Source organism: Leptodactylus fuscus, chromosome 6, assembly GCF_031893055.1.
Source record: "Leptodactylus fuscus isolate aLepFus1 chromosome 6, aLepFus1.hap2, whole genome shotgun sequence".
In the NCBI taxonomy this organism is placed as follows: domain Eukaryota; kingdom Metazoa; phylum Chordata; class Amphibia; order Anura; family Leptodactylidae; genus Leptodactylus; species Leptodactylus fuscus.
In genome coordinates this window covers 45846758-45859851 of record NC_134270.1, presented here as the reverse complement: position 1 = coordinate 45859851, position 13094 = coordinate 45846758, and the positions used below count along the sequence as shown (strand labels likewise).

General features: G+C 43.8%; 1 protein-coding gene across 1 annotated transcript in view; it reads right to left on the bottom strand.

Annotated features, from left to right (window-relative positions):
* The window catches only part of VPS13D (vacuolar protein sorting 13 homolog D), a 177634-nt gene that overhangs the window by 72514 nt on the left and 92026 nt on the right, over window positions 1–13094 (bottom strand). The window contains exons 64-66 of the mRNA XM_075279845.1: window positions 12896–13044; window positions 9935–10069; window positions 8936–9103 (exon numbers count right to left, since the gene is read on the bottom strand). Of these exons, the coding sequence (XP_075135946.1) occupies window positions 8936–9103; window positions 9935–10069; window positions 12896–13044 (452 nt within the window). The remainder of the gene's footprint in view (window positions 1–8935; window positions 9104–9934; window positions 10070–12895; window positions 13045–13094) is intronic.

Sequence of the window (13094 nt, the reverse complement as noted above, 5' to 3'; positions counted from 1 at the left end):
CGTAGGAATCCCGGTTTTTGTCGGTATACAAATGAGTTCTCTCGCAGGACAGGGGGCGTCCCCAATGCTGCGAGAAAATTCTCTCCAGCGCCGCCTCTATCTTTGTCAGCAATGACTCTTCATCCTCCTCTTCTGGCGCAGGTTTCAGACTTCTAGGTCTCGGGCAGAGCAGACTGCACATGCCCACAGGCCACAAGAAAATGGCTGCTAACACAGTATTGTAAGCGCCCATTTTCTTGTGGCCTGTGGGCATGCGCAGTCTGCTCTGCCCAAGGCCTAGAAGTTTGAAACCTGCGCTGGAAGAAGAGGACGTTGCTGACTAAGATGGAGGCAACACTGGAGAGAGAACTCATTTGTATACCATCAAAAACCGGGATTCCTACGGAACAGCGGCGCGGAGATGACAAAGAAAGGTAAGAGAAGAATAGCCTTTCTTAAGACTATACCGACATGTTAATGAGAAAAAAAAGTGTTTGTATGATAGGATCCCTTTAAGTCCCTTCCATCTGCGTCCATTCCCACTATGAGAAGCAGACATTAAAAATGGTAGTGTGAACCAAGCAGGGGTGCAAGAGGGGGAATTGTTTTCACAAATAATGCAAATAACATGGGATCACCAATGACAAACTTGTTTTGTCCATGGGGACACTTGGTGGAGCGCAGTCACTATGGACAACAAATTATTGTGCCAGATTATATAGAGAGTGTTGCGGGACTATCATGAAACTCTACCAAATTAAAAATTCCAGCACATGATAGAAAGACATAAAATAAAAATTTATCGACTGAAATAATATGAATGGCCGGAAAAAATTCTGCTCCTACAGTAAACTATGAATGAGTAGCGTGAACCATGAAGAGGCGGCTAAGCCACATCCACAGATGCAGAATTGTTGCTTTAACATACACCTTCTGCTGCGCGAAAAATGAAATGCTATACATTCCATTGAACATAATCGAGGGATACTTTGCCCCAAATGGATCTAATCCTGGATATCTGAACAGATGTTAATTCGCTCTGCATGAGACACATGAAAGATCAGTTATCTTATAATCTCCTTAGTCACACTTAACGCTCTCAGCTTCTAATATGAAACAATATCTTGCAGCGATGAACCCCTTTTCCCCTTTCATACTGCAAGAAATCTCCAAATCATCAGAATCATAAAATGGCACCAGGTTTCTTACCAATCTAACCCTTGCGAAGACCTTGTCGGCTATCATTGTCTCGCAATGCACTGGGCGGTGCAATGATATAGCGGCCAGCACGAGTGGTGTCAGGGACCAAGATATTCCCAACGAGTCAATATAACAAATTCTACATTTCCATTCACAAGTGGTAAATTCATGTTTATAGTAGATGTCATGGCCGGCGTTGTGTAGTTGGTAAGCCAAACCACTGACATTGCCTAAGACATCCCGACTCTGGCTTCTATAAATGGCTGACCACAAGCAATAAAGCTCCTCTAATTCAGAAAATAAAAAAAAGTCAGTGATCGAATTCTCATTAAAGTAAATATACAACAAACTATGCATACAATGAATTCAATTAATGACCAGTTAATCAATTAATAACTAATTGTTTTATTTTGAAGCTGAAGTCCATCTCCACAGCCCTGACGAAAATGCTGGGACAGAGTGCCCATTTTCTTCTCCGCCTCTTCTCTTGCATCACCGTCGCGTCTTCATCCAAAAGCACCAACTATGCATGTCCATTTTCCTGTGGCCTCTCTCGTTTGGCCACAGGAAAATGGCCGACGGACATGTGCAGTCGGCGCTTTTGGATAAAGATGCGATGATGACAAGGGAGAAGAGGCAGTCTGGAGAAGAAGACAGAAGCGTCGCTGAAGAGTTTTTGGAAAGCATAGAGGACACCCCCAGTGCAGTCTGAAAACTCATTTACATAAGGAAGAAAGAAGAAATTTCTCAGGAACAGCGGTGCGGATCAGAATAATAAAGGTAAGAGAAGAATAGCCTTTCTTAAGGCTATTCCGATGTGTACTTCGTTAAAAAAGGGAATTCTAATGCTAAAATCCCTTTAAAGGGAGTGTCTCACCAGGACATAGCACCTCAACCCAGCCCACAGATAGGTTAGCGTCACCTGAATCAAAGCGTATTAACCCGCTCCATTGCTGAGATATCAGTGTTAATGAGAACTTTGGAGCAACAAGGGCATTGTCATTGCTCCAAACAGGTAAGTGGCAACATCCTCACTTCTACAAACAGCTTATTTGCCAATATTGACAAAAATTGCAATTTATTGGAAATGGAGGCACCGATTCATGAAGGGGACACATTATATAATTCAAGTGCCCTAACCTGTCTACAATATCTACAGGGATGGGTTGATATACCGGGTTCTGGTGAAAGACTGCCTTTAAAGGGATTCTATCATTAAAATTATATTTTTTCTGCCTACCACCTCGGAATAGCCTTAGGAAAGGCTATTCTTCTCCGGGCTGCCGTTTGGTAGAAATCCTGGTTTTCGTCTGTATGCAAATTAGTTCTCTCACAGCACTGGGGGCGGGCCCCAGCACTCAAAGAACACTGGGGGCGTCGCCAATGATGCGAGAGAAATCTCCAGCGACGCCTTCATCTTTGTCTGGAATGGCCTCTCGTCGCGTCTTCTTCCAGAGCTGGGTTCAAACTTCTAGGCTTCGGGCGAAGCTGACTGCGCATGTACGTCGGCCACAAGAAAATGGCCGCTTACACTGGAGTTTGTATGTTCTCCCCGTGTTTGCGTGGGTTTCCTGCGGGTACTCCGGTTTCCTCCCACACACCAAAGACATACTGATAGGGAATTTAGATTGTGAGCCCTATATGGGACAGTGACTGTCAATGTCTGTAAAGCGCTGCGAAATATGATGGCGCTATATAAGTAACCATAATAAATAATAAAAATAATAATACTGTGGCCAGCGGGCATGTGCAATTTGAACTCAGCGCTGGAAGAAGAGGCAAAGAGAGGCAGTTCCAGACGAAGATGGAGGCGGCGCTGGAGAGTTCTCTCGCAGAATTGGGGACGTCCCTAGTGCTGTTTGAGCGCTGGGGCCCGCCCCCAGCGCTGCAAGAGAATTCATTTGCATACTGACGGAAACTGGGATTTCTACTGAACGGCGGCGCGGAGAAGACATCTAAAGGTAGGAGAAGACTAGCCTTTCTTAAGGCTATTCCGACGTGTTAGGCAGAAAAATACAATTTTAATAACAGAATCCCTTTAAGACGCTCCATTTCACCTTTTAGAAATCAAAGCAGCAACCATGAAGCCAAAGTGAATAAATATCTATTTATGTCCCTTTCCATACAGAGATCTGTCCGGAAGCATTGGACGCTCAGCTGCATTGATCCTGCTTCTCAGAATAACTATCCGACACATCTCGAATGGTAAAATACTGAAGGTTTTATCCTTCTGATCGATGACGGACAGAGCAAAAACAAAGGCAAAAAGACTGGATCCCAAAAAAAGTGACTCATCCCCATTGACTGATGAGGATCCAAGTGGAAAACAGAAAAATGTGAAGACATAATAGCAGAACAGAAGAGGGAGACAGCGCAGCTAAATCCAAGCAGGCTGAACTTTATTTAACCTGCCGCTGTATGCCAATTTAAATACGCCGAACCTCTTCACTTTAGAGAAGGCATTTTACCCACTGCGTGCTCTCCGATACATGGAAAAGCCATTACCGGCACAAACAACAGCACTATAAAACGAAAAAGCCATAAAATGGCCAAACCAGATACAACTCATAAACAGCTTACGCTTCCAACTCATGCAGACTTTTTAAGAGTCTTTAGGTCTTTAAAAGTTACAGGGAATAAAGAGCGAATAAGCGAAACCAGGGCAACTCGACAGAAATCTGCTTCTCATGATAAAACCCTCCAAAACCGGGGACAATACCATTTACGGCACATTGGTTTCTTCGTGAATAGATGGTGCCTGAAGGTCTTAAAAATGACAAGGCTTATTTATAGATCCTGTTTAAAGGAAAAAAAATTTTAAGGAGATGTGGTTGAGGCGAAAAAGCAAAAAAGCTACGGTAAAAGACCAAAAAATTACATGAAAAGCAAACGTCAGAATAAGTAGTAAATCATCTGCTGCTCAACACTTCTATGGGGCATAAAAACGGAGTAACGGAAGAGGTTTTCCTGGGACAAATGTAATGTAATAAACCTTAGTAATATACCAGTAGTTCAGTTATAAAAGCTGCACCAGTGTCACAATTTCAGTACTGGTGCCCGCAGTCCACACAGCGGAGACCTCCCTCGGACTCTGTGTCACCAATGTACTAGAAAAGGTCTGGCTGCCTGATTCATTGCCTAAGTAACCCCTCTTCTCCATTACAGTTGATATAGGCTGCGGAAGGCTAACCTAAAAACCTGAGAAGTACAGCTAGCCCCTTCTAGCACATCAGCCATACAGGGGGCAGGGGATATCACTTCTGCGTTGGAACTTCATGGACTACAGGACTAGCACGGTTTTCGTCATTCAACTATGTTAGGAAGTTTTGCTCAATCTCATTTGCAAATCAAACATCTAGCCATTTGAATTCAGTCTGCCTTATTTCACCAGAAGGTGGCGCTGACATGCTCACTGCATACAGGAGCAAATCTATCAGTCCAAGTCTGACAACTGTCTGACTATATTTGCGCCAAAGTAATGCACAACATTTACGACAATACTGAATAGTATGCACAAGAAAGAAAATAAAAATACGACAGGCTAGACACTTTTCAAAAATGAGCACCAGAATTGGCGTGGTTTGGAACAGAATAGGAGTGGTTTAAAACAGAATGGGCATGGTTTAAAAGTGTCTCACTTTACGGCACATTTATGAAACAGAAAAGAACGAATAAGGCGCAGATTTCCTGCACAAAGTAGATTACGTTTAAAATGGTGTAAAGAATTTACGACAATTTTCATCATGCGCCAAAAATTCCTGTTGTGCGCCACATATTTGTCTAAATAAGCGAGGGATGATTTTTGTCTAGTTATGTTATACCGTTATATCTTACGCCAAATATTCGTCTCATGGTGAGCCAGAATTTTGGAGCTTCTAGAAACATTGCAAAGATAGACAGTATGGAGAAATGTGCCCCACATTGTATTATTACAGGAAAGCTCTCTCTAGTGCCAACAATAGGAATGTTATCATTTAAAGAGGACCTTTCACCACTTTTGGGCACATGCAGTGTTATATACTGCCAGAAAGCCGACAGTGCGCTGAATTCAGCGCACTATCGGCTTTCCCGATCTGTGCCCGGTGTACAGAGCTTACGGTGCCGGTACCGTAGTGCTCTATGGTCAGAAGGGCGTTTCTGACCATTAGCCAGAGACGTCCTTCTGCCTCACGGCGCCTAACGCGCTGTGATGTGGAGCAGGGAGGAACGCCCCCTCCCTCTCCTGATAATACTCGTCTATGGACGAGCTGTGTGAGCAGAGGGAGGGGGCGTTCCTCCCGGCTCCACAGCACAGCGCGATAGGCGCCGCGAGGCAGAAGGACGTCTCTGGCTAATGGTCAGAAACGCCCTTCTGACCATAGAGCACTACGGTACTGGCACCGTAAGCTCTGTACACCGGGCACAGATCGGGAAAGCCGACAGTGCGCTGAATTCAGCGCACTGTCGGCTTTCTGGCAGTATATAACACTGCATGTGCCCAAAAGTGGTGAAAGGTCTTCTTTAAAGAAGTTTTCCTATAGAAAAAGAATAAAACTGGACCAAATTGACATGTCCATCTATCCACACGTTCACCGAAACTCAAGTTCATGATCATGTGGCTGCAGTAATCATGTGAACAAGACACGTCATCATACCTCCCAACCATCCCGATTTCCGCGGGACATTCACGATTTGGGTGACATGTCCCGCGGTCCCGATTGGAGGGAGGTATGTCCCGATTTCAACTCAGATCGGCGTCCAGAGGACGCTGATCTGAGTTGAACACATACGCGGCTGAAGCAAGGAGCTGACACAGGTGAGCTCCTCGCTTCGCCGCTGCACACCTCTCTCGCTGACACATGCGGCTGAAGGAAGGAGCTGAAACAGGTCAGCTCCTCGCTTCGCCGCTGCGTGTCTCTCGCTGACACATATGCGGCTGAAGCATGGAGCTGACATAGGTCAGCTCCTCGCTTCGCCGCTGCGTGTCTCTCTCGCTGACACATATGCGGCTGCTGCTGACATATGTGTCAGCGAGAGAGACACGCAGCGGCGAAGCGAGGAGCTGACCTATGTCAGCTCCATGCTTCAGCCGCATATGTGTCAGAGAGAGAGGCGCGCAGAGAGTGGCGAGGGAGCAGAGGAGAAGGTAAGTGTAATGTGGAGGTGGAACGTGAATCGGGGCAGATGAAGGAGAGGACGGCATGACACTGGGGGCAGAGATGTAGGGAAGGGACATGAATCTGGGGGCAGAGACAATCTGGGGGCAGAGATGGGGGGACATGAATCTGGGGGCAGAGATGGGGGACATGAATCTGAGGGCAGAGATGGAGGGGACATGAAACTGGGGGCAGAGATGTGGGGACATGAATCTGGGGGCAGAGATGGAAGGGGGACATAAAACTGGGGGAAGATGAAGGGTGTATATGAAACTGGGGGAGAGATAAAGGGGGACATATAATTTACGGGTGACTGTAGGAGGATTATACTGTGTGCGGGCACATGAAAAATTAACGAGTGGGCGGAGTCAACACAAAAGTGGGTGGGGCTAAATTTGCCACGACGCGCGCCGCACATTTTGTCCCTCTTTCAGTTCTTCAAAAGTTGGGAGGTATGCGTCATTGCCCCAACCAAGTAAACAAAGTCCAACTGGGTTTAAAGGTTTGTAGTAGAAATACACTGACAAGCAAAAGTAAAAAAACTGAACTTTTGACTTTCAGGCTCCATATTTCACCATCCACTACGTGACAACCATGATTTTCTAGACAATCATCTTGGCTATCTTTGTACATAAATTTGACATGCAAGTATTTGGCATATGATTTGTTAAGCAGATTCTTGTCAGGTAAATGCATTGTTACAGCTTTGAGCAGCTTATACATCATTTGACTAGGCTGAACTTGCCATTCCATTCAGTACTGAGCTCAATACTGCAGAATGAGATTTCTAGTGCCCTTTGAATGGCTCTAAAGACATCACCAAATGGGGTCTGAAACTTTAGGGCTTTGTATCTGAGCCTGCTGTAGGATCCTCTGGTAGACTGGTTAAACAGACTGACATTGGATAAGAACGAGTGTCACTAACCACAGAGAGTAGTGAGGATCTTACGGTGTATGTGCAGGCTAGGGCAATGCTAGGGCACAATGCACTACACTTTATATTTTATTAATACTTAATACTTTATTGCCAACTACAGCGGGTGGAAAGTTCCAATATAAAGCTGGATCTGTAGTTTTGCAAGGCTCATCTTTTCGAGGCATATCTTTGATGCCGTCACACCAGTCTCACCACATATTATACACAGTCCACAATGGAATACCAGACTGATGAGGATTAGGGATAAGGACTGGCCAAGAAACCTAGAGGGAATTCTACAGGATGTCCTGTTTCTCCTCAGAAGGAGCCTGATGAAGGAGATGAAGATAACCGTGCTACTCTTATGACTGCCACTCAGACATCTGCCAGACACAGGTATAAGGTCTGTGTTGGGGACATATATATATATTTCTGTGCAGGACATATTACACTTTTGTGTCCTACAAAAAAGCGGATCATTGATTTATTGAACATGAACCAATGGCCAAGTTTACATCTGTCTTTAGCATCCATAAGTCGCATCTGTTAAAACCTGACTGATCAAAATGTGATGTCAATGACTCCTTCTCCTGTCTAACTCCATTACAAAACCCTCTGTCTCACTAGCCTAGCCCCTTCCACCCTGCCTGTGTCACTAAGCCTAGCCCCTCCCACTCTCACTAACTAACGACCCTGCCCATTTACTAGCCGCTTCCATCAACTAGCTCATTAAGTTTATTGATCCTGCCCATTAATAGTCCCTCCCACTTTCTCTATCTCCCTAGCTAAGCTATTCCGCCCACTACTAGAAGACAGGAAGAGGGAGAGGACCCATTCCCCGGACACAGGAAGGCTTGGTAAGTAGACCAGGGGATAGGGGAAGAGTGATGGTGACGTTCCATTTCAGAAGTGTTGAAACGGAACATCAATGGATTATCAGACAGCATCCCTGGAGTGGTCATATGACGGCTTCAGGGATATGGGTAATTATACATTTATTTTTAATTGATGTGAATTAGAAGTTAGGTGGGGCGGGGGGAGTTTAGTTTAGGGGTTAATTAACAGTTTATCCTGGACAACCTCTTTAAGTATAAAACTCTCTGGACAACCCCTTTAAAACCCAAATTACAAGTCATTTGGTCTCAGCACGTGAATGAGTCTTGTATCAAGTACTGCCATAGTAGATTGCAACGCTGCTGCTGATTCCGTGACAGCTTATCTGCTGCAATTGAAAGGGGGCGCAGTGCTAAAAGCAGAACTATGGACCCATTATTCTAAGAATCAATGTAAAAACAGAGGTTTTTGAAGACAAGTAATGATATTGCCTAGTGATGAGCCATCACTTTGTAAGATGCAAATACCTCTTTGAAGATAGGAACACATATACAACATCTACTGCTACCCCTCCCAGTTGTGGTCTCCATTCCCGTAATGTCCACTACCTTATAGCAGACTATACTAAATATTTAAACAGGCCTGCACTACAAGGCGCTGCTAAAATATTAATCCTCTGCTTCAGGTCTGCTCTGTAAAGCTGTAACACACGAGCTCTCATGTACTTCCAGGGACTGACAATGACATATGGCATGACACATACAGTATAGTCATTCTGTGTTTGCAAACGCCTAAGCCCTATAATATAGATCAGTAAAACAGACATGACATCTCTTGTGACTCCCTCCATAAATAAATCTTAGACAAGTACCTTTGCAGCAGAGTTGGAAACGCCGTGTGTGACATTTCGGATTAAGCCGCCAACATTTCCATACTTTATAAGACCGGATACTCCTTCAGACACATCATTCAACAGGCCCATTGGATTGCCAAGGAAATCTACAGAGCCCAAAATTTTTGCTGCTTGACTGAGCAACTCCTTTGAGACACAATAAAACAAGGAGGTTAGTCAGACAACTCAGCAGCGCCATCACATGCTGATCAGTGTGTACTCAGACATTTTAATGGGAAATAGAGGAGAGCTTGGGGAGACAAATCATGCCAAGAGCCTAAAGGTTTTGTTCTGGGATCCTACAGATTGAATAATAGGCGAATGCAGATTCCAACACAGTCGGAAATTTTTTTTACCTTAAAGGGGCTTTCCATGGACATAAACTTATTTAAATTAGTAGAGAATTAGAAAGTTGAGCATTTTTTAAAATATCAATAAATTTTTTTTTAGCAATTTCACAAATTTAGTAGGGACAATCTCTAGTCTTGAACGGTTGTCAATGGATATGACCGTCAATGAAGGAACTGTCCATGGCCTAGGACTTGTCAGAGACCCAGCTATGATCCAAAAACCATTTTTATACACCATATTAGCGAATTCTGAGTTAATAGAGGGGTTCTCTGTCCAGAATCTTCATCTCTTGGCCAGGGTGTAGAGGGGTTAGAGTGTCTCTTATTTCGGAGGACCTATCCTATCCGTTACACACACAACCCACCGATGTGGAAAAATGTTTTATTTCCCCGATGGCGGCACTGCCGGGAAAGTAAACCCTTACTGCCGGGATTACCTACAAGTTACAGGTGATCACTCCCGGGTGTGAACAGGGGAAAACCTTGTGGTCTGCTTATACAAAGAAGGGGACCCAAGAAGGGATTGTCCATTAATTTAACACCAGCCAGTAGTCAGTGAATAATATCCATATTACTAACAGTATTCTGCCGACAGGAGTTTCCCAGATACAAAGTGAATACGGCTCACCTCTTGAAAGTGTTTGAGGACATCATTGATGATGAATTCCCGGGATTCGTATGGATGAACTCTTGTGTAAGGATCCACATCAATAACCGCATCCTCAAATTTGATGAGAGGAAATCCCAGTGTGCTCTTCAAAGCCTGAAAAACCCCCCAAAACATATTAAAGAGGTCTTCTAACTTATAAAGTGATATTAAATACCAGCACTTATGAATGGTAACGGTCTGACCTCGGGAACCAACTGACCCGGATAATAAAAAGGCCGCAACTTTAATGTATCTGCGTCCCCTATCTGAGTTATCAATGCACAATGACACGGCTCCCTGAACACCCACCTAAAAAATACTTTACAGAACAGGAGATTTTCTAGGTTTTTCTTTTGCATAAATTTTACTATAGGAAGAGGAAACATCAGCTCTGACGTGTCTGTTTTACTAAATACGGATAAACATTTTACTTTGCACATTTTTATATTCTGTGGTCTGGCACTTGTCAGAAACCCAGCCATGATTTCCTTATCCAGATCCTTGGTCAGGTTATCTTTTCATACATGGAGCATCCCTGCCTGATAATGCAACTACAATAAGGAAATCATGGCTGTTTTTCTGACAAGTGTCGCCCCCTCTCCCATTCGGCCACAGCAAAATGGCCGACGGACATGCGCAGTTGGCTATTTTCCTGTGGCTGAACAAGAGAGAAGAAGTGGAGGCAGAGAAGAAGAAGGCGGCGGCGCTGGAGAGTTTTATTGCAGCACAGGGGACGCCCCCAGTGCTGCCAGAAAACTCATTACCATAATGAAGAAACCGGGAATATATACCGAATGGTGGTGCGGAGAAGACTTCTAAAGGTAGGGGAAGAATAGCCTTTCTTAAGGCTATTCCAAAGTGGGTTTAGCTAAAAACGGGATTCTAATGATAGAATCCCTTTAAAAATTCTGTAGAATTTTACAAATTTCCTCTAACCGTCTTAATGGCGACAGCCTGTTGTCTTGGTCTGTTGCCAAAGGATACGACCATGCATGCAGAAACTTTCTATGGCCTGGCACCAGCCATGATTTCTTTATTGTCGCCAGGCTATCAGGCATGAGAAGATAACCCGGCCACAATAAGGAAATCATGGCTGGGTTTCTCAGAAGTCCAAGACCATAGAAAGTTCCTGCCTTCACGCTCATATCCATTGGCAACTGATCAAGACAACAGACTGTCACCACTAAGATGGTTAGAGAAAACCTATAAAACCCTGCAGAATTTTTAATTACTTATATTTACAAAAATGTTTAAGTTTTAATGATCTCCAAATTGATGTGCGTTTGTGAGAAACCCCTTTTAAATAACGATAAAAGGAAATAAACTATTGAAGAACAAATCAACAATGTACAAGTTCCATAGCCCATAGACATGAGCGGTAACATGGGAAGTATTAGCTCTCCTTGATACCGCCACCTGTAGACAGGGACTTGGAGTTTAATGGAGCATAACACTATGAAAGTTAATGATGTGTGTGAAAACCCTCTTCTGGGTCGCTGGAGTTTTACTTTTGAAGAACTGATGCGTGACGAGACCTTGTAACGAAACTTTAACATCTGTACTTGCAGAAAATAATTTGAGGCATTAATTCAATAAGATAAGATGACAGTGGAAAAGTAAGACTTGGAGGACATGCACTCTAAAGACAATGGCAGATCTGTATTGGGGGGCAATGGTCCATTAACACAGCACTGGCAGCCGCCAAATAAAAGGCTAACTCTTTCCTTTCTTATAGGTTAGAATTCACACACACTGAAACTGCATCCTGTTCTGCACTGTACAAAGCAGAAACTATTCTAATCATCATCATTAATTATTTTTATGACATCATTAATTCTATGTGTTGTACATATGGGGGATTACATACAATACACACATACTGTACAAATAACATAGTGACCAGCTGGTAAAGTGAGGGATAGATCGTCCTGCCCGCAAGAGCTTACAATCTACAAGGAGACAGTAAGTGAGGGTATGGTCTTTTACATCAGGTAGTAATGTGAAGGAAGAGTTTGCCAAATACGTATTAAAGGGGTTATGACATTAAAATGGTTTTTGACCAGGGAAAACAAATTTGGCCAAACTTCAGAGTGGTTTACAGTATAAGAGAAGGAATACCAATTTTGTTGCGGTTTTTTGAGCCAAACCCAGGAGTGGAATGAGAAGATGGTAGAAGTATAAGGACTTCCTATATATTTCCCATTCATTTTGTAGCCATTCTTGGCTTTGGCTCAAAAAACCGCAACAAAATCTGCAACAAAAAAAGCTGCGTTTCCGCAACGTGGGGCCTCAGCCTAAAGTGGTTTTCGGGGAATTTTTCCTAAAGAGCTATTTTTGGGATAGGCTTTTCATGTGTATTGCTGGGGGTTTAAACCCCAATATACTGAATGTAGGGGCTTCATTAAACTTTTACTTCAGTGGGACACAACCCAAGGAAGGTGTATCATCCAGTGATCATACACTGATGACGCTAGGTTCACACTAGCGTTCGGGTCTCCGTTCTCAGCTTTCCGTCTTCTGCATGCAGAAGACGGAAAGCTGTCAGACCGGGTCCGGCCGTGAGCGTTTTATGCTCTCCGCCGCGAAACCGGATTTTTAAAACCGGACACAGAGTACTGCATGTCCGACTCTGTGTCCAATTTAAAAAAAACACTTTCGCGGCGGAGAGCATAAAACGCTCACCGCTGCTCACGGCCGGACAGCTTTCAAACCCATTCAATTGAATGGGTATGAAAGAGTCCTGCAGGTTTCCGTCTCCTGCTCAGTTTTGTGCAGGAAATGGAAACCTGTATAACGGAGACCGGGCACAGATGTGAACGAGCCCGGAGCTAAAATCCCTCCATTAATAACCTGACATATGAGTAGTCTTATTCTCATGGCTTTTCTTTCCAAACATCCATAAAACCTTATAGGAGAACACCATAATGTAAAAGTAATTACCTTCAGATCAGGAGGAAGCTTATTTGATGTAAATACGCTCAGCTTAATCTGTGGCAATGAAATTTTCAGATTTTCAAAGTAATATCTTTTCGGGGTGGCGTTTTCCTCTCCAGCTTTCTCATGGATATTTTCATCCCACTTTTCAACTTCTAAAGAAAGGAAACAGAAGTAATGAATTAGAATGTGTCAGAAACGATAA